Source organism: Protopterus annectens, chromosome 4.part1, assembly GCF_019279795.1.
Source record: "Protopterus annectens isolate FY-2018-M chromosome 4.part1, PAN1.0, whole genome shotgun sequence".
In the NCBI taxonomy this organism is placed as follows: Eukaryota; Metazoa; Chordata; order Ceratodontiformes; family Protopteridae; genus Protopterus; species Protopterus annectens.
Window position 1 is genome coordinate 798,821,783 of NC_056734.1, and position 22,153 is coordinate 798,843,935.

Here is a 22,153-nt window from a genome sequence, read left to right on the forward strand (position 1 = left end):
ATCTGTTATCTTGATGATTCCCAAAGGCACTTGGGGGAAAAAGCCATGGAATATTTTGTCCCAAATGCAAACCATCAGATCCTCAATAACCTGACTTCAGGACAAATCTGCATTCACAGTGTGAGCTATACCAAAGGCCATCCACTAAAGCAGGTGGCAAATCGCAAATCCATGAGCTATGTGCACTGTGGAATATGCTGCTGTTTTAGGCAAAAAGTATAAAGGGCAGAGCTCAAAAACTGCATGTTTTCATACTTGTATAAGTGTGTCGTAATAATTAAATGGTTTTATTAACACTTCTGCACATGTGCAAGCAATGGCTACTATCAATGGCTTGGGTGGCCACTTCTACATCCTTCCCTGAGCAGTCAGTCCTTGTCCCAAAGCAGGTCTGTCAGGAGGTTAATGAAAAACAGAGACTTATCATTAAGAATTTGCAGATCTAAAGTTGGTGAAAACCAAAAAGAAAAATAAATCACATAGAAAACTGCAACTTTTGTAAGACATTGATGAGAATTCCTAAATGAAAAGATTATAAAATATTGCAACCATTTCTACAACTTCTTTAAATTCTGAAGTGTAATATATGGCATGACAAGTAAAAGCAATCATTGTGTAGTAATCGTGGGAGGGATGACTTGAGCATGCCTGACCAGTCATAGGTTCATAGGTTCACTGGAGATTACTAGGCTAATGGCTTAAAGGCCCTTCGAAGCCTAGGCAATATAGCCTGATTTTACCCAAAATATGGCCCCTAGGGGCAAGAGGATGGCATGGATCTGTGCCTGTGCATTCAGTATCCTACAGATTGCTCCTCTTTATAAGAGACACAGGCACAACTGCAGATATACATTTGCAATTTCACATCCATTGATCCAAACTGTATTTGAAGAGGACCAGGGGAAGGGCTCTGCTTAATGGAAATATGAAGCTTGTTTGAAAGAAGGGGAAATCTCTGAAACATGTTTCTGTCTCTCCAGCATGTTTTGTTCAGGTTACTAAGTTTAGATCCCTAGACTGGGTTACCCTCTTGCTGTTTGACTTGTAGATATGCAGCAGCTCCATCAAGGCTGTATTTTTGACTACCTTGTAGGTCCTGCATAGGTAACCCCTTAATAGTCAATAGGACACAGAGTAATGGGATGGGGATTTTAATGTATCTGCATAATTCATGTTATTTATACCCTGTATTTTCTTTATGAGGAACCTTTCAGGTCACTCCAGCTGCTGTAAGTGCCTACTCAAGTACATGCCTAATGGCACATTGTATTTCATTTTTGGTCTGATGAGGGCTGAGTACAATGGGACTATAATTTCCTTGAATCTGGATGTCATACCTTTACTTTTAAGTTCTGCCACATAAAAGGACTTCCTCATTACTGTAGATATGTGGCAGTCAAAATTTAGGCTACAATCAATCTATGTGCTTAGAGCTTTCATCACTGAGTCTACACTTAGGGGTGTGCCATTGATGTTATAGTTTGCAAGGCTATCTGATGTCCCAAAGCATACGATAATACATTTTTTCACATTTAGTTTTAGGCCACGGTTCAGCCACCAATCATTTGTCTAACCTAGACCATCCTGAAGGATATAAATCATTGCAGGATTCAGTGATTGGCCTCAGCTTGTGGTCATTGGTGAACTTTGTCATCCACAGGCCTTTCACATTAGCCTTGACTTCATAAAAGTATATTCTGAACAGGGGTGGTCTTAGCACTAAGCTCTGTGGCACAACACTAGTAACTGACATCTTGCTGGATCTGAATTCACCCACTTTAACCACACATGTCCTGCAGTGATCCAATTGGTTACCCATCTGGTGATGTAGGTATTTATGCCCAGTTTTATGAGTTTATTTATAATACATGAGGGTGGAATTGTGTCAAATGCCTTGGCTAGGTCAAAGCATGCAGTATGTACTGTTTTACCATCATCCATGGCCTTAGTGACTTTCTCAAAGAAATCCTCCAACTTCAGCAGGCATGAACTGTCCTTGACAAAGCTGAACTGCATCAGGTCTAGTGTTTGGAGATTTCCTATGCCATTATTTATTAGGTCCATATTTATTCTTTCCATGGCCTTTGACTTGTCAAACTTATGCACCTGTAATTTCTTGGATCAGTAGATGGTCTCCCTTTATGCAGAGGAATTATTGTTGCTGTCCTCCACTATATCAGGATAAAGTCAGTCCAGAGACTGTAGTTAAACATAGATCCTAAAGAGCCTGACAAGTCCCAATTTAAGCTGTTTAAGAGGCAACCTGGTATATCATCAGGCTCCACTGAAGCCATGTTTTTAGCTTTACAGAGTGCAGTGGCAACTTGTTCTTTGGTGATAATTGGCAGTGAAATGGTGGAGGGTATTTCTTGGGGCAAAACTGAGGTGATGGAGAGATGAAATTTGATGTGAATTTGTCTGCCAGCAGATTTGCTATATCTTCCGGTTGAGTATAGGTGATGCCATCTAGAGCTAATTCCACACATTGTTGGCTGCTGCCCTTAAGGGTGCAGAGATAACTGAAAAATGCTTTATGGTTATCTTTAGCTTTGGAGGATTATTTTTACCTCAAAGTCTGCTTTCAGAGACTTGACTAGTTCCCTGATTCACTTGTTTAGATTAATGAGACTTTTTCCTCTGTTATTCACATTCCCTCTTACATGATTTTCTTTCTTTTGTTGTACAACCTCTTAATACCAGGAGTCCACAGGGTGCTTTGTTTTTGCAGTTTGACCTGGGTTTATTTTGGTCAGGTACTGACGTTTCTATGCAGTTGTTATATGGTCATACACCTCTGCATAGGTATCTGTATTTTCTGAATTGGGGCAGCTTGGAAATTAGCTATGCCATCCTTTAATAGGTGATAATTTACTTTAGAGAAGTATTAAAAGTTTTGGGGTTCGATGGGGGGGGGGGTTAGTTTTACCTTTATTTCAAAGTGACCACTTTGTGATCTGATCTCACCAGTAAGGACACCACCCTAGGGAGGGTAAAGCACTCTCCCATATTTGTAATTACCAGATCTAGGATATTTATTCCCCTAGTGGGAGTGCAGACTAGGTGCTCCAGGGCATTTGAATTTACAAAGTCAAGAAATCTTTGGACCTGTATGTTAGTGGTTGTGTATGCCTCCCAGTTAATGGAGATATAGTTAAAATCACCCATGAGTATGGTATTGGGCTGGATAGTCAGTGATTCTAGTAACTTATATATGATGTATGAGTTTCCTGGTTCATAGCAGGTGACCTGTAGCTAGCAAGAATAGGGTAATGAATTTTTCCCATGGTTAGTTTCCATAGGATAGATCAAGCATGCCATGTTGTTTGACCAGCCTTGAGGTGTGCTTATCATTCATGTAGACAGGTACACCTCTGCCTTTTGCTCTTTCATGTTCAGTGAGTGGTCAGAATGTATGAAAGGCATTATAGCCATGCACTGCCAAAGTGCTTTCCATGGCTTTGAATCATACTTCAGTAATTGTACAGATGTCAGCATTCTCCGGGGTGAGGAGAACATCCAAGGAGTGCAATTTCTTGTTCAGGCTCCTAGCATTGAGAACACCCTCAGCTTGTTCTGTAGCTTTTTTATGTTGGGCGTTTTGTCTGTTTGGCAATGCCTAAAAAAGGACCTATATGGGTGGATAATACTTTGGCCAATATCTGAAAGCCTAGAAGTGACAGGTGAAGACCATCCCTGGGAAAGCAGTGTGGACTGTCAACCATGTCCAGCCAAATTGACATGTATTCTCCCTTTTTGAATGAGACCAGTAGTTAAGCCAGTTGTTAAAGTCTCTCATTTTCTGCTGGTATTGTAGCATCATCTTGGAGATGGTAGAATGCTGCTCAATGCCAGGCTCATAGCTACCTATGACACATATTCTGAAAGCTCAATCATGTCTTTATTCATATAGTCCATGAGGGTATATCTCAGGTCATTCACACCCACATGGACTATAACTGAGTCATACTAGTACTTAGAGGTAAGTAACCTGAGTGCTTGCATGATGTGGAGAATCCTGGCCCCTGACAGGCAGCTAATTGTAACCTTCCCTTATACAGCCTGGTAAGTGGGATATGAGTGTGTCTCCTATGAGCAGAACATCAGGTTGTGGAATGTTTCGCCTTATGGGATTGGCAATTCAGGCACAATGAGATGTGGCTTTATGTGTTGTGATAGGAATCATCTTGTTTGTGAGCATGCAGAGTTTCTGAGGACTATGTCTGAGAGGTCTTTAAGGTTTCAGTAATTTACATGTCAGCACCTCCATATAGGTAGGTCTATGCCTGAGTGGTTCTTTGCAAGTGCGGGGAGTGATGTGTGTGAGTGGCTGTGAACCTGTTTGTTGTTTGTTGTTTCTATATGTGAGTCTAGCCTCTAGTGTCAATGTGTAACTACATCTCTCACATACTGCATTTGTCTGTTTGAGAATTAAGTGGCTGTCAGTGTACATAAGTCAGTTGTTATGTTGCCTCAGGATACCCATGTCCATTAAGCAGCAGGAAGGTCCCCATCTATGTACTTGAAAGGATAGGAGTGGAGGGCATTTGTAACTGGGTGAGGGAAGGGTGCTTATATGGTGTAGTCTGCAGCTAAACAAATGAAAAAAGCCAGCAACTGTGAGCTATGTATATAAATATAATTTAATAACCAAGAAAAACAAGTGATAACAGACTGTTTCGGCTAAGGGGGTTAACCTAGCCTTCATCAGTGCATTCAGTTTCAAGTGCCAACCAGTTTTGCTGGTTCTGTCACCTACTATTCTATCTATGATGATGAAATTGAATGTTGCCATGGTGTGTTTTAAGGTATGTTTAAACAAGGCATTACTCATTCTTTTATGTTTGACATCGCTAAGGTGTACAGAAATGCGTAACCTGAGGGGTCTAGATGTTTGTCCAATGTAAAATGCATGGCAACTGCAGGTGGCAAGATATATTATCCAATCAGTACTGCAGCTGGCAAAAAAACTTAATGTCAAATACTGTCCCACAGTTACTGCTAGAAAAGTGTTTGGACTTCAGCACCTTATTACAATGGCTGCAATGGCCACAAGGCATACAGCCGTATAGCTTATCACCAGAGATGGTAGTTTGAATGGTGTCCTTATATGTTGGCTGGTGATGATGTTTATAGTGGCTGAGATAAGTCCCCAAATTCTTCCCTTTCCTGAACAAAAACTGGCAAAAATCACCTAAATATGGTGATAAAAGGTTATCAGCCAGTAAAATGTTCCAATGTCTTCTGATGACGTCAATAAGTCTGTTAGTGTTCCTACCATATGTAGTGGTAAAACGTAGAATATTAGATTTATGTTCTGATTTCTTTTGGTAAATAAGAAGGTTCCAGTTACTATGGAACATATTTGCTGTTTCTGTACTTAGACAACAGACAGTACTATAAAATTTCTCAGAACTGTATGTTTTTCTAGAGGACAAAATATCTGGATATTTGGTGAAATTGTTGGTAAACTACACCATCAATGAGGGTAGTTTATACTATTATCACCATCTTGCGCATGCTAATTACCTTATTATAACACCTAGGACTAATACTGCTCAAAAAGCATCTGTTTTGTGTGCTGGGCAGCATCGCTGGTTAGGTTAGCTGCAGATTACTTCAAAAAACAGTTCCCTGCACGGAGATTATTGCACGGCTCAACAAGACTTATGAACCAAACAAATGAAAAGAGCCAGCAACTGTGAGCTATGTACAGAAATATAATTTAATAACCAAGAAAAAACAGAGATAACAGACCGGTTTCGGCTAAGGAGTTAAGCTAGCCTTCATCAATGTAAAAAATACAAGGTATCTTGTAATCCTTATATATAGGATATATAATCAGAATGGGGTTATGAATATGAAAAACTTGCTCTTCAGTGTAAGGCCTGTCTATAAACCAGCTTACACTTGGGACCAGAATTCAAATGACCTGCTGTCAGATTAATAGGACACTTACACTGAAAGCAAGTCTTTTGGAAAAGAGTGCAAAGTATCCTCCCACCCAGTGAAAATAAAAACCGGAAAATAGACTGTATTAACATAAAGGGCTTAAATAACTATTTGACATTAGCGGAAGCATGCATCCACATATTTTTGGAATTAATGGGACCAAGCTGAAGGATGAGTTTTGTCACTTTATCCATTCTCAGTACCCCCTTTATGATGACAACAGACCAGGGTCTACTCAGGGAGACAACATCATTCTACTGGTTAGCGACATGATATCAACACATGTTGCCCTAAATACAAAAGCAAATACTAGCAATGACACGTCCCCCAGCTGGAAACTAACAAACTTAATGAAGGGGTATCACACCCAAATACACATACATATAGATTTCATCCATGACAAATTTACTGGCTGATAAATTTAGCTTGAACTTTACCCCCACTCACCCCTCACTACCCCCTGTAAAATCCCTCCTAGCACATCCCTCTATCAGCATGGAGGAGGTCCAGTGTTTGCAGGTTGCCATTGTCCTTGTTGATCATTTCCATGAGGATTCATTCCATGGCTTAGCATTCTTAGCATATAAGGTATTCTCAATCCACTTCTAATTTATCTCTTGCACATCCGCAAGAGAAACATGAGAAACATTAGATCCAAGGACCTGACCTCTGTCTCTGACATAAATAGATCCTGTTGGAGTGACCGATATCTGTCTCAAAGGACCCCCACATTATGGAATAAGCTCCCCATCTATGTGAAGCATAGTTCATCCCTGACCCTGTCCAAAAGAAACCATGATGATTGAATGGGAAATCACAAATTCACCCTGATCTGGCCACCATGTCTCAGATGGACAGAGGCTGAGAATAAACAAATCAGTCCTCAAATAACATGACCCCCCACATAACCCTTAGCTACCTCTTTACTATCATACCCAACCATACAGGCATCCAAGGAACTCTGTGACAAAATTAGGTTGGAATGCATGGCTGGACTTATAAAGACCCTAGGGGTCGTCAGCTTAGTATGAGCCTATGAACCTATGAAACAGGACTTCAATGGCCAGATGCATTACAGTTGTTTTGGATTAGTACTAACAAGTGATATCCCCATTAGATTATAATATATATGTAAAACAATTAGTACTGAAATCCTGCAGTGCAACAGTTAGCATGTTGGGTTTGCTTGTATTTAATAATGCATACATATTCTTGTATGCATAACCTTAAAACTATACCTGTTTCCAAGCTTCTTAACAAAATACAAATAACTTCCTTTGAAAACAATACCTTCCAGCTCTCCACAGCTTCTGTACTACTCTATGATTATATAAAACAGTCCTTCCATAAGGAAACGTTCATACTTTCAAATTCTGTCTTTATTAATGTTTTTAATATTCAGATTGTTATATGATTTGTATTGTGTGTCTGTATGAATTTGTTTAATTTTCAATGTTCTAAACACTCATGTTTGTAAATGAATGTCTTCAGGAGCATGTGTTTACATTTCTCCCTTTTCTTTTTTTTTTACAAAACAGGTTTATTGTTTTAACATATAAGAGAAATATCATAACAATTTTATACAAGTAATTAAAAATAGATATTATTATAATATTCAACAAAACAACTAAAGTATTTACAAAGACATCCACTACAATCAGATCAATTAATTAAACTAAAATACCATTCTATTTAAATTAAAAATTTTTTAACAAATTTTGTAAATTATCCCATACAATAAAATAAGATGTTTTTCTGTTTGTTCTAGTCCTAATTGTATTTATTTCCATATGGCACACTATATTCATAACATTTTTAAATTCATTGAACGAAGGAGGTGTATCTGAAATCCAATTTCTAGTTATTATTTTCCTAGCCACTGCTAGAATAGACCATAACAAGGGAAGCTTAACCTTTTTAACACTTTGAGGTACAGGTGTGTTGAATAATATAAGAGATTTAGAAATAATGAAATTATCTGTAAAAAGAGCCTGCAAAAATTCATTAATTGACTTCCAGTATTCTTTCAATTTTATACAGTCATAAAACATATGAGCCCAGTCAGCATTAATTTCTACATTACATCTCTTACATAGATTATCTTTATTATTTATTTTATTCATCATCAAAGGTGTATAAAAAGATCTATGTAAAAATTTCCAGGTATAAAGTCTCCAGACAATGGAAGACGTAGTTCTATAAGCAGATTCCGATATATATTGTTTATCTTGTTGATTTGGTGGGTCCCCATTAACAGAAGTGAAATAATTCCAGTATGAATCTACACTGTAAAAAGTTTCTTGTCTGATAACTTTATGTATGTATGAAAGTTTACCTTTATCAGAAACTTTATGTTGTAAATTTAATATCAAGTAATCAATCAGTGTTGGAATATATTCTTTAACAGTTATAGACATTAAATCTATTTTATTAATGAGATGTTGTCTAAAGGTCTGAACCTCTAACCAGCAAGTTTCTCTTAGATCAAATTCTTGTTTTAAGAAATCTAGATTTTTAACTTTATTATCAGATATCAACTGATACCAGTACTTTAGATCATTATCTATAGCTAAATGAGTTCCTTCAGAAGTAGATGACAAAAGCATACCCTGAGTATACATTATAGGAAATACAATAAAATTCCATTCCCTGTACTTAGGGTGCATGAATATAACGTTGCGATAACTAATAATAATATTTAATGGGTAACAGACCATATGTTTAGGTGTAATAGGTGAAGTACAAAATTCCTTAAGTAACCATAACATGGAGTTATTTACAATCATATTTTTATGTGTTAAGGAGATTTTCATGAAGTGTATACTAATTAGCTCCCAATAATCTTTCCATTTTGTGACATATGACTGATCTATTAATAAAGTAATAACTTTTACAATAGAAGAGATAGTATATAAATTAAAGTCTGGAAAAGAAATACCCCCTTGAGACCAGCTATTAGTATGTTTCTTTAATGCAATCCTAGGTCTATTAGGTGCCCATAAGAAATTTAACATTAGTGTGTTCAGTTTCTTGATAATTATTTTTGTAGGTGGAAGTATTATTGATTGTATTAAGTATAAAATCTTGGGGAATATTATCATTTTAATAATTGTAAGTCTCTCCTCCATAGTAAAAAACATATTATTCCAGGTATTAAAAAGATTTTGTATATTAAGAAAACAGGTATTATAATTATTATATATAATAGATTTAATATCTTTAGATAGTATTATACCTAAATAAGTTATCTGACCTGAATTGGGTACATATTTAGTAAAATCACTAATGAGAATATTTTTTCGTGTATATATAGGTAGTATTTTAGTTTTTTCTTCATTGAATATTAAACCAAAACGAAACAAAGAACGTCGCTGGACACTGCTGCTCCTTATTAAAACGTTTATTCAGTACAAACAGAGTCAATAAAAATGATAAGCGCTTTCGGGACTACTCCCTTCCTCAGACAAAATCACACATGCAAACAATACTCCATTTAAAAAACAACTCACCCAATAAAATTCAAGTAAAATTCAATAAAAGACCCGCCTATTCTGAAGTGTGGGCCTTATTGGTACTGCTTCATTCAAGCCAGGTGCTCTTGTAGCCATTAATTCAACAATCCACTTTGATTCTGATAATTCAGTTTTATGCTTCAAATCGCCCCCCCTATTGGTAAGCCTAATGTTAACAACAGCCCTAAACAAAAAACTGTGTGTGGGAAACTCTTCTATATGCCTACTGAGTGCATTATGTGGATCTTTATTCCTGATACTTGACATATGTTGAAAGATCCTAGTTTTAAACATTTGATTTGTCTTTCCCACATAAAAACAAGGGCAGTGTTCACATTCTGCCAGGTAAACCTAATGAGTGGTGTTGCACGTTGCCTTACCTTTTAAAATAAACTGCCTACCAGTTACAGGGTGAGTGAATACTGAATTCTTGTTGTTAATAAGGCCACAAGCTTTACATCTCCTGCAGGGTACTGTCCCTGCCGAAATTAGGGAGACTGGTCCACTGTTAAAGGGTTTTTCTCCACATAGTATATCTTTAAGGTTTTTATTCCATCTATACCTAAAACAGGGTCCTTGTCCTACTACATTGTGCAAATTCACATCACTGGTCAAAATATTCCATTTTTTTCGGACAATATGGCATAGGTCCCCTATATTACTACTATATGTGAAAGACACCTGTGGTGCTTTAAATGTTGTAGTCCTGTCCCTTAATTCACTTTCAACTATACCCGTACGTTTTAACCAAGGTCGATATTTATTACACCTATAGCCCTTACTGTCACTAATAACTTTATTAACCTTCGTGCTCTGATATCCCCTGTCTTGCAGGCAACCTTTAAGTGTCACTAACTCTTTCTCAAAATCTTCATCATCTAAACAGATCCTGGAGATCCTACTGACCTGTCCTTGCACTATGTTAGAGTACGTATATCGTGGATGCATGCTATCATATGGGAGTAAACTATTTTTCCAACATTCCTTTTTAAACAACTTAGATTTAAAGCCTGCCCCTTCTTGTATTACATTCACATCCAAAAAGTCTATACATTCTGTAAAGGCTTTCATGGTGAATCTAAAGAATGTGGTCGTGGAATGTAGATGGTCTACAAATAGTTGCAATGTATCTAAACTCCCATCCCATAAGATAAAAACGTCATCCACGAAATGTACATACATTTTCAAATTACTTCGCCAAGTCTCATTATTCAATACAAATACTTTCTCTCATTGTAATAGTACAAGGTTAGCATACGTGTTGGCACAGGGGGTGCCCATGGCCACCCCCTGTGCCTGTCTATACATAGAATCACCCCCTATAAAAACATTATTCTCCAAAACTAAACCTAACAATGTTTTCACTAAACTAATCTTGTCACCTGTAGCCTCTGAATCCAACATGAGGGTGCCTACATTCTCTATGCCATAACTGTTATCTATTACTGTAAATAAATTGTTAACATCTAATGTGACCATCAACAATTTAGTACTATTGTATGTGCCTTTCTCAACATTACCTAATTTTCTCAGAAAGTCTCCCGTGTCCTTCAATATGTTATTTGTATTGAATAATGAGACTTGGTGAAGTAATTTGAAAATGTATGTACGTTTCGTGGATGACGTTTTTATCTTATGGGATGGGAGTTTAGATACATTGCAACTATTTGTAGACCATCTACATTCCACGACCACATTCTTTAGATTCACCATGAAAGCCTCTACAGAATGTATAGACTTTTTGGATGTGAATATAATACAAGAAGGGGCAGGCTTTAAATCTAAGTTGTTTAAAAAGGAATGTTGGAAAAATAGTTTACTCCCATATGATAGCATGCATCCACGATATATGTGCTCTAACATAGTGCAAGGACAGGTCAGTAGGATCTCCAGGATCTGTTTAGATGATGAAGATTTTGAGAAAGAGTTAGTGACACTTAAAGGTTGCCTGCAAGATAGGGGGTATCAGAGCACGAAGGTTAATAAAGTTATTAGTGACAGTAAGGGCTATAGGTGTAATAAATATCGACCTTGGTTAAAACGTACGGGTATAGTTGAAAGTGAATTAAGGAACAGGACTACAACATTTAAAGCACCACAGGTGTCTTTCACATATAGTAGTAATATAGGGGACATATGCCATATTGTCCGAAAAAACTGGAATATTTTGACCAGTGATGTGAATTTGCACAATGTAGTAGGACAAGGACCCTGTTTTAGGTATAGACGGAATAAAAACCTTAAAGATATACTATGTGGAGAAAAACCCTTTAACAGTGGACCAGTCTCCCTAATTTCGCAGGGACAGTACCCTGCAGGAGATGTAAAGCTTGTCCATATTAACAACAAGAATTCAGTATTCACTCACCCTGTAACTGGTAGGCAGTTTATTTTAAAAGGTAAGGCAACGCAACACCACTGATTTGGTTTACCTGGCAGAATGTGAACACTGCCCTTGTTTTTATGTGGAAAGACAAATCAAATGTTTAAAACTAGGATCTTTCAACATATGTCAAGTATCAGGAATAAAGATCCACATAATGCACTCAGTAGGCATATAGAAGAGTTTCCCACACACAGTTTTTTGTTTAGGGCTGTTGTTAACATTAGGCTTACCAATAGGGGGGGCGATTTGAAGCATAAAACTGAATTATCAGAATCAAAGTGGATTGTTGAATTAATGGCTACAAGAGCACCTGGCTTGAATGAAGCAGTACCAATAAGGCCCACACTTCAGAATAGGCGGGTCTTTTATTGAATTTTACTTGAATTTTATTGGGTGAGTTGTTTTTTAAATGGAGTATTGTTTGCATGTGTAATTTTGTCTGAGGAAGGGAGTAGTCCCGAAAGCGCTTACCATTTTTATTGACTCTGTTTGTACTGAATAAACGTTTTAATGAGGAGCAGCAGTGTCCAGCGACGTTCTTTGTTTCGTTTTGGCTTTATATCGTAAGCTGGACTTTGGTGCAGCACCTAACTTCTTTGTGCATTGAATATTAAACCAGAAATACTTTTAAAATTCATCATGTTATCAAATAGAGACTGTATAGAAGAATTAGATCCTGCTGATGTAATTAGAACATCATCTGCAAAAAGTTGAATTTTGGATGTTGTATTTTCATCTATTTCAAAACCCTCTATGTCAGTACTGTTTCTGATCAAATTAGCCCAAGGCTCCATTACTAAAGTGAATAATAGTGGAGAAAGTGGACATCCTTGTTTTGTACCTTTAAGAATGGGTATTTTTTGTGAAACATATGTTCCTACCTTAATATAAGCCAACGTTCCTTTGTATAAATGTTCAATTAGATTTACAAATGCATCCGAGAAGTTTGTGCACTTCATTAAGGTAAACAGATAGTCCCAACTTACTGAATCAAATGCTGAACTTATATCAAGACTAATAAGTGTTAAATCTTTCTTTTTCCTATTTGCAAAATCTATTAATGTTAAAGTTCTTCTTATATTATCAAAAGTATTTATATTTACAATGAAGCCTGTCTGATCTATATCTATAATGCCGGGAATGATTGTCTTCAATCTATCAGCAAAGATATTCATAAACATTTTATAATCAGCATTAAGTAATGAGATGGGCCGATATGAAAAACATCTAGTTGGATCTTTATTAGGTTTTAAAATTGGCGAAATAAATGTATATTGCCAAGATGGGGGGGGTTATTAACTCAGTTTGGGCCAAAATAAAAACCTTATGTATTAATGAATATGTATTTTTAGAAAGGATTTTATATATCTCTGGTATAATACCATCATTACCCGGTGCTTTGTTTGATTTAAGCTTATTTATTTGTGTAATAACTTCTGTATATGAAATACTCTTATCCAATAGTTTAATCTGTTGTTTATTAAGCTTTTATTCATATTTGTGGTTATAAACTCCTTTATTTTATCTTTAGGTTCCATGTTAATATTATTATGGTTAATTTTGTGAAAGTGATTTCTAAATTCATCTAGTATTTCTGGTATACTAGAAACATTCTTCTTTTCCTTAGAGAAAAGATTTCTTTGATATGGTTTTGTTTATTCAACCTTTTGTTTTATTTTTAAGTCTATGTAAGTATTTGGGGCTTATTGAATAAGACAAAAACTTGTATTTCTCTAAAGTTATTTTAACTTTATGAGTTAAAATTTCTTTGTATTTCTCATTTAGTTTGTTTATTTCTTCAATAACTTTCTTGTCCATAATATTTTTTTATTATTATGTTTATAAGAGTCTAATTTACTTTGAATATCTAACAATTCCTTATCCCAAGATTTCCTTTTATTATTATACCATCTGATACTTTGTCCATATAGATATGATTTTAAGGCATCCCAAACATAAACAATGGAGACTTCAGGAGTGTTATTTATGTCTAAAAAATGTTTTACTTCTGAAAGTATATATTCTTTATAGTCTTTTAGTTGAGTTAAGTATGCTGGTATCCTTTTGATCTGAACATTATGAGTATTTTTTATCATGAATTCAAAACCATTGAATTATGATCAGATATAGGACATGAAATGATTTTGGAATTAATTAAATCTGTTACCATCTGGTTAGAAATAAAGACCCTATCTATTTTTGAATAAGTTTTGTATCTGTTAGAAAAAAGGTGTATGGTAATGATTTTGAATCTATCTGATTATTAATATCATTCAAATGATAAGAATTAGCAAAATCCTTTAAATGTTTTGCATTAGATGTAATTCTTCTCTTTCCTATAGTGGTAGTATCACTTTCATGTAGTATACAATTAAAGTCACCAGCTAAAATAATATCTCCTATAGAGAATGATATGATCTTATCAAGATGATGTTTCACTGTATTAATACCAATTCCAGGTATCCAATATACATTAATTAAAGTGTAAGTCTTCCCATTAATTTGTATTGTAACCATACAAAACATTCCTTTGTCATCCTGATAAGACTTAATGGTTTTAGGAATGGGCATACTTTTATTCCATAAAATAGCCACTCCTCTTTTTTCTGAGTGTGCTCTGAACTAACCAATACTGTATATTTGTTTGTGGCTAGTTTATCAATATCTTTTTTCAAGAGATGGGTTTCTTGTAGGAAGACTAAGTTGGCCTTATGTAAATTAATGTATCTTATTAGGCTTGCCCTTTTACATGGATTATTCAATCCATTAATGTTTAAAGAAATTCCTTTTAAAGATGTCATTTGGCATTTTAAAACTTAAGAATCTTATGATCAAAATAACAAATAACAAGATAAGTAATGTTACATCTCCTCCTTTAGGTGTACCTTTAAATATAGCTGTATTTATTGAATCTCTTATGGGATTTCGTATAGGATTCAATTTTGTTTGTAGTGACAATGAATGTACAAAATATATTGTGGATGTCAAAACTATATACAAATAACAATGAACAAGTGAAAATAATGTAAGGATTAAACCTTGCATCCAGCCTGGAGTTGTAAACTCCAACTTAGAGTAGTATTTACCACTCAAGTTAACCCCTACCCTAAGCAGCAGTACGTCAGCTACCACCTTATCAATTTAATACTAGTTATATTTAACTGAAGTTAACAGTTTTCAATTCAATTATCTAGCAAGACAAGACTACACATTTGGTAAAACAGCATCATATAAACTAAAATAAACCTTTTTTTTTTTTTTTTTTTTTTTTTTTTTTTTTAACTGTTCATACTACTATATACATCCATGTAATATAAAACACTTGTATGCAAATAGCATTCAAATAATCTTGATGTTAGAAATCAAGAGGAGAGAAAAATAAGTTCTAACATTCATTTAAATCAAAAACTTTGGCTAATATGATTCAGACATTACATATATTAGGATGCATCTATTTTCTGTCATGTAAATACAGTTAACAGCTTCCAAAAAAAACCTTGAATTGCTTGTATATGAGCATTTACTCAAACTCATTATTGCCAATAGAATAAAATATTGTATTCATAGAAATTGTTATAAATCATACTTCATAGTTAAGCAGATTCTCAGAAACATTTATATACATATCTACATACACACACATACACACATACACACACACACACACACACACATATATACATATATATATATATATATACACATGCATACACACACACACATACACACACACACACACACACACACATACACACGCACACACACACACACACACACACACACACACACACACATACACACAAACACACACACACACATACACACACACACATACACACACACACACACATACATATATATATATATATCTGATCTCACTGAGTTGTATCTTTACTGAGCACCATCTTACATTGCTGTCCCTTCAATAAATCTGTCTGCTTTATACAAAATAATGCACAGCAAACACATTTTAGTAACCAGATTTTACAAACATGCTATACTACTGCTTTAAAATATATCACATGACAATTTCTTCCAGTATAGAGTTATAAAATTATTTATGCTTGTCAATCAGATGAATTAAATGAGTTATAGTAATGTATATGTTTGGGACATAGGTTTTTAACACATATTATTAATCTGCTATTCCTGTATCTGTGATGTGTCAGTGTGATATCTAGGTCAAAGGTGAGACCAGCTGCTTTCAGCTTCTCTGTGAGAATTCTGAGAGTTGAAGCTTTTGAAGTAGCTCATGGACACTGTGCATGAGACAGCCCACATCCCAGATTGTCTCTCTTAACATTTTGGCGGGAAACTTATTAAAAACTAGTGACAAACATTCATTTAGCAGTGTAAATGCATCTAAACATGACAAAACTTTCACAATGCATTCTACAGGTTATTACAGACTCTATGTAAGTGAAATCAAGCCCAAAATTATTAATAAGTAACAAAACTCAACATTTTTGTCCCAACTCAGCTCCTATGCGAATCTTATTATTTACTGTGTCTATATGATCAAAAGTATTCCTATATATTAATAAAAAAAAGAAAAAGAGAGTAGAAAGTAAAAGGGTGTAAGGCAGAAATAAAAAAAAATGTAAGAGAAAGCTATAAGAAGTATATACAATAGAATATTACTAATTGTTTATATTAATAGAGTTAAAAATAAAACATATTATTTACTATTATTTAGTTCTAATTATTATTAGTTAAAGCATGACAGATTATTTACAAACAAGCATAAGCAGTGTAATCAAGAAAGTATAATTAGGTAGTGTCATTCCTGTATCTGTGATGTGTCAGTGTGATATCTAGGTCAAAGGTGAGACTAGCTGCTTTCAGCTTCTCTCTGAGAATTCTGAGAGTTGAAGCTTTTGAAGTAGCTCATGGACACTGTGCATGAGACAGCCCACATCCCAGATTGTCTCTCTTAACATTTTGGCGGAAACGTATTAAAAACTAGTGACAAACATTCATTTAGCAGTGTAAATGCATCTAAACATGACAAAACCTTCACAATGCATTCTACAGGTTATTACAGACTCTATGTAAGTGAAATCAAGCCCAAAATTATTAATAAGTAACAAAACACAACATTTTTGTCCCAACTCAACTCCTATGCAAATCTTATTATTTACTGTGTCTATATGATCAAAAGCATTTCTATATATTAATAAAGAAAAGAAAAGAGAGTAGAAAGTAAAAGGGTGTAAGGCAGAAATAAAAAAAATGTAAGAGAAAGCTATAAGAAGTATATACAATAGAATGTTACTTACTGTTTATATTAATAGATTTAAAAATAAAACATATTATTTACTATTATTTAGTTCTAATTATTATTGGTTAAAGCATGACAGATTATTTACAAACAAGCATAAGCAGTGTAATCAAGAAAGTATAATTAGGAATAGCATTTGAAGAACATATAAACTTTTAAAGGAAAAAAAAATGTATCACATTACTGACCTTATTTTTCCTCTTTAGAAAGAGAAACAAGTTAAATCACAGCTTGCCATTAAATCTCCAGATATTTTGACTAGTTATGAAACAAAACATTTCTTTGCACACAGAGAATAACTTTGATTAAATCTTTTTCAAAATATTTGTTGCTTCTTGGAAATGCAGGAACTATATTTAAAAAGATTAATAATAAAATAAAATGATGAGAGAGAAAAAAAAACATAGTACAAATCATTTGTTTTTTAGTCTCTTCTTCTTCTCTGAAGTCTTCCACGAAGTTTCAGTTGCCAGTCTCTTTAACGAAGGACTAGCCCATTCCATTTCTTCTATTTTTTCCAAAATCTTATTTTTTGATAAACAGTAAAGCAGAGTCTAAGTCATCGAAAATTTTAGGACCATCAGGAAGGAAGATTTTAAGCTTGGCAGGAAACAGAAGGTATGCTTTAAACTGTGCTTTTTTAAGCTCCCTTATTAGTGGCAGAAAAACTTTTCTTTTAGCTAATACCATGGAAGAATAGTCATTGTCAAAACACACAGTTGTTTCATTAATCTTAACAGGAGCTTTAGCCCAAGCAGATTTAAGAACCATCTCTTTATCAAAAGATGATAGAAATCTAACTATAACTGATCTAGGATAGTTTTTGTTAGAGTTAGTATTAGCTATAGATCTATGTGCTCTTTCGATACCAAAAGAGAATGCTTCTGGTAAATCTAAAGTTTTAGGGAGCCATGTTGTTAAAAAAGAAGTAATATTGTTACCTTCAATATTTTCTGGCAGTCCAAAAATCCTAATGTTATTGCACCTAGATCTATTTTCCAGGTCATCCAGCTTTGTTTGTAAATGTGTATTCTGTTTCAGCAGAAACTCAATGTTGATTTCCTCTTCTTGTATTCTATTTTCCATGTCATTCACAGCTTCTTCTATGCCTGTCATCTGGATTTTCTGTTGTTGCAGGTCCATATGTAACAAGTCTATTTGTTTTGTAGTTTTTTCTATGAAAGTGTCTATTTTAGTATCCATTTTATCCATCTTAGCAGTAAGTTGCTGGACTATAATTATCAGAGACTGAAGTTCTTTCTTGATGCTGGAGTCTTGAGAATTTGTCTTACTGGAACTCATTTCAGACTGATAAACTGACAGGAAAATTTCCAAAGTAATTTCTGACAGGAATATTATTAAGATTTCCTTTCTTTTTTAGATATAGTTCAAGAACTATATAAAACAAACATATTTAGAAAGAAAATTACTTCAAAAATTAATTTTTTAAGTAATTAATTCCTGTCAATGTAATGAAATTGGTGGAGCTGAAGAAATCTGCTGCTATCCTGTGTTCATCCTTGGCCCCCATTTCTCCCTTTTCTTGATGTCTTTATAATACATATATCTCACAGTTCTGTTAATGAACCTTTTCTCCTCAGGCCTCTGCTGAAAAGGGGCTCTCAGCCCAGTTAAGTTTTCATGGTGAATAAATATAAACAAACAAAAAACAAATAAACACATACATTTATTTTATTTATTTATTCATTTGTCTTTGTTTACCGGGTGAGTCAACTGGGTAATATCCGTTTTCAGTGGAGGTCCAGGAAGAAAAGCTCCATTTGCTTACATTGCATTACACCAAGTTCAAGTCAAACACAGAGCAGTTACATTTCTATTTACATTTATACACAAACAATAGTTACATTTCTGTTTACGTTTATGCACAAACAGTAGTTACATTTATACATATACATTCTAAGATTTTTACAGAGATGGAAGTTACTAGAGCGGAAGCACAAATGAAACTTAATGGATTGTACAGGCAGCAGTTATGCATAAAAATTGTTTTGTCATTCCAGTAAGAGACTAAGAATATTATGTTTAAGGAGAGTATTTGATAATATTGTACAGTGAAAAAGTTTTACATAAATAACTAATTGCGTTTCTATAAAAGTACTATATCCTCTGTTGCAAAAGTGTACCTTTGTGTTGTTTAACTGTTGTTTGCCAGTCCTAGCCTGTATTGTACATTCATTTTTGCTGTACATTACCAGTGACATATTTGTTATCAGAGCTATAATCTATTGTGCTAATGTCCAGGGACAACCATCATGGCTGAAAATCGTCACTGGGTCAGTTCACTTATGAGGCTAACAAAACAAGAAAATACATACAGTAAATGTATATTTCGATGTGTATATCTGTCTCACCCTCAGATTCAAAATTAAAAGTTAATTTTTACAGACAAAGCTTTGGTTTCTTACTATTCTAAATTAATTTCTACTCTGCAACACTTACAAAAAAAAAAAAACTTACCACCTTTGCCTTCTCCACATGAGAAATGTTGCCATAACTTGCAAGTTGGACAATTTATCTACATAAGAGCCTACAGTTACAAAACTTGCCTTTAGTGAAGCTGGAATGGCCCTTATCAAATATTACTGACAAAGACAGGCTGTGCTTCGTTGTGCAACTAACCACCATGGGTCGACATATCAGTTTCTCAGGACTTTCACCCAGTCACTTGGACTCTTTTCCTATGAGTGTACCTCAAGCCTTGCCTGATGTTCATGCTGGTGCAGCTCATACTGATACTGAGTCCATTCCTCAAAGTTTCTTAGTCACCCTTGCTGACCAACATCCAGAACCCACCACTTAACTGATGAATGATATCCAGGAACCCATTATGTCACAGTAACTGTATGCATTTTTAAAATATTAATCCATGCATAAGCACAATGAATGATAAGAGTATTCCAGTTATCATTCAAGAAAAACAAAATGGGCAGAATAATTCATTTTATGACTGTGAATGCAGATTATCAAAGACGTATGGCTAAAATATGGCAAGGCAGTACTTAAAGTTGTAATGGGGGTACAGTAATTGAAGATAAAGAAGGGAAGCCGGACTGAAAACAGCACCCAACAGTTAAACAAAAATTCTGGAACTTATGTTATACATCAGTAGAAAATGACACAGCATTTCTTGGAAATTGTGTGTTCAGATAAAGAGAAGCAAAATGTACCCTTTAACAGGCTCTAAATGTGCTAAGAAGTCTGGGAATAAGATGCAAGTGTGAACTAATTAAGTGATTAAATGATATTGACCAACTGCATGTCGCATGATTTCATATCAAGTGCTTGTTTTCTTTAAATAACAGTGGTTCCTCTGGTTCGTGGAGGCTTGGTCAGATGTACCTAACCTCCCCACCTCCACACACTGCTGTATAAAACAAAGTTATGTATTGTTAAAGATCTCTTGCACTAGCTATTTTAATTCCAGTAATCCTCCATAGCTCTCAACCTTCCATCTCCAAAATGTGGACCACAAACTCTCATAATATTCAGCAAATTTGGGCAAATGTGGAAAATTTACTAACAACTTCAACTAGAAAATTCACAACATGGTTAAAAATCACTACTTTCTACTTGCAATAAGGGTTTTGGATTAATAAAGATAATTCAGTATAATTTACCAGGGATATTAGATCTTAAGAATGCGTATGTAACAGGCTGTTTCAGCATAGAAATCAGAATGAAAAATGTCCCTCCTAATTTGGTATAACAAAGATGCATGTAACGCTACACTCCAGGGATAGTAGCAGAACTGGATTTATTAACTCACAGCACAGTTTTTCCTGTAAATATTGTGATGTACAAGTTAAACCTAAATAAATTCACTGACTAATACAAAGCCATCCAGGTATTTGGATACGTATCATTAACAGGTGTGAAAAACAGTAAGGCAGATTTTATGTGATCATGTAAGAACATCATAAATGTTGTCTCACTTACTTACCAAGGATGTCACTTGATGTTGATCGAAGTAGGACAAATGCTGTAATTTTATTATTACTCTCTCCATATATGGAAATGTCTCCTGCTGCTTATTATTTCTGAATTTTTCTGTGACTTCATTTGCTAGAAAAAAATAATCACTTTACTAAATGCAGAACATAAAGTTTGCATATTAAGCATCAATTCCAGAGTATTTTGTTACATTTCTTACTTCAGCATCTTCAGATAGCAAACATAAATTGGTCATCTGCAAAGCCAAATGATCTTCTTGAGAGTGTGATACACAAAAATTGTTTAATGACTGAAAAACAGACTTTGCCAGTGTGTCAGTAGTATCACTCAACTGATAAAGGAAGTACTCAGTCAGTGCACTCTGAAGGTTTCTTTTTAGAATGCCATCCTAAATGTAACTACCACCTCCTGCTACTTTCCTACAAGTCATCTCCTGTTGTGTCTTTCAGCTTTTCCCGGTTAGGGGTCACCACAGCGGAACTCCGGTCTGCTAATGATTGGCAGTAGACTTTTACGTACCGAGTTGCCAGCCCTGATGCATAACCTTCAACGAAGGTACGCCCATTCACGCATGTCTCCACACAAAAGACGCTTTAGCTGAGAATCGAACAGGACGTCTTACTGTGAGGTGACAATGCTACCGCAGCACCACAAGTCATCTCCTGTACATATCACAATTACATTTTAAAACACAGTTGCAAATCCATGCTTCTGGCAGACATAAATCCAGGTGTCCACCATGCATTCCTAAATCAGTACACTGCTTTGTACTTCCTCAGTATCTTCACTTTGTCATGAATTACCGTCTCATTTTTCACCTCATTCATTGTTGTACCCGATTCATTCTAGTGAGGGATGGATAGGTTATCCAGTGAGGGATGGATAGGGTACCCGATTCATTCCAGTGAGGGATGGATAGGGTACTGTTTACACTTCTGTCCAATCTTTGACCTGTAAATACAACTGAAAATGTATTACTCCGCACAGTGTCAAAAGGAAGAGTAACCATACAGATGGGACATGGCCTGTTGGTGACTTAATCTCCACAAAAAT

The 22,153-nt window shown here is 35.0% G+C and overlaps 1 protein-coding gene across 1 annotated transcript in view; it reads right to left on the reverse strand.

Annotated features, from left to right (window-relative positions):
* Nucleotides 1–21,845, reverse strand: part of MED12L (mediator complex subunit 12L) — a 919,119-nt gene extending 897,274 nt beyond the window's left edge. Inside the window, exons 1-2 of the mRNA XM_044070851.1 lie at nt 21,782–21,845; nt 21,090–21,211 (exon numbers count right to left, since the gene is read on the reverse strand). Coding sequence (XP_043926786.1) covers nt 21,090–21,211; nt 21,782–21,845 — 186 coding nt within the window. The remainder of the gene's footprint in view (nt 1–21,089; nt 21,212–21,781) is intronic.
* Nucleotides 21,846–22,153: the final 308 nt, after the last annotated feature.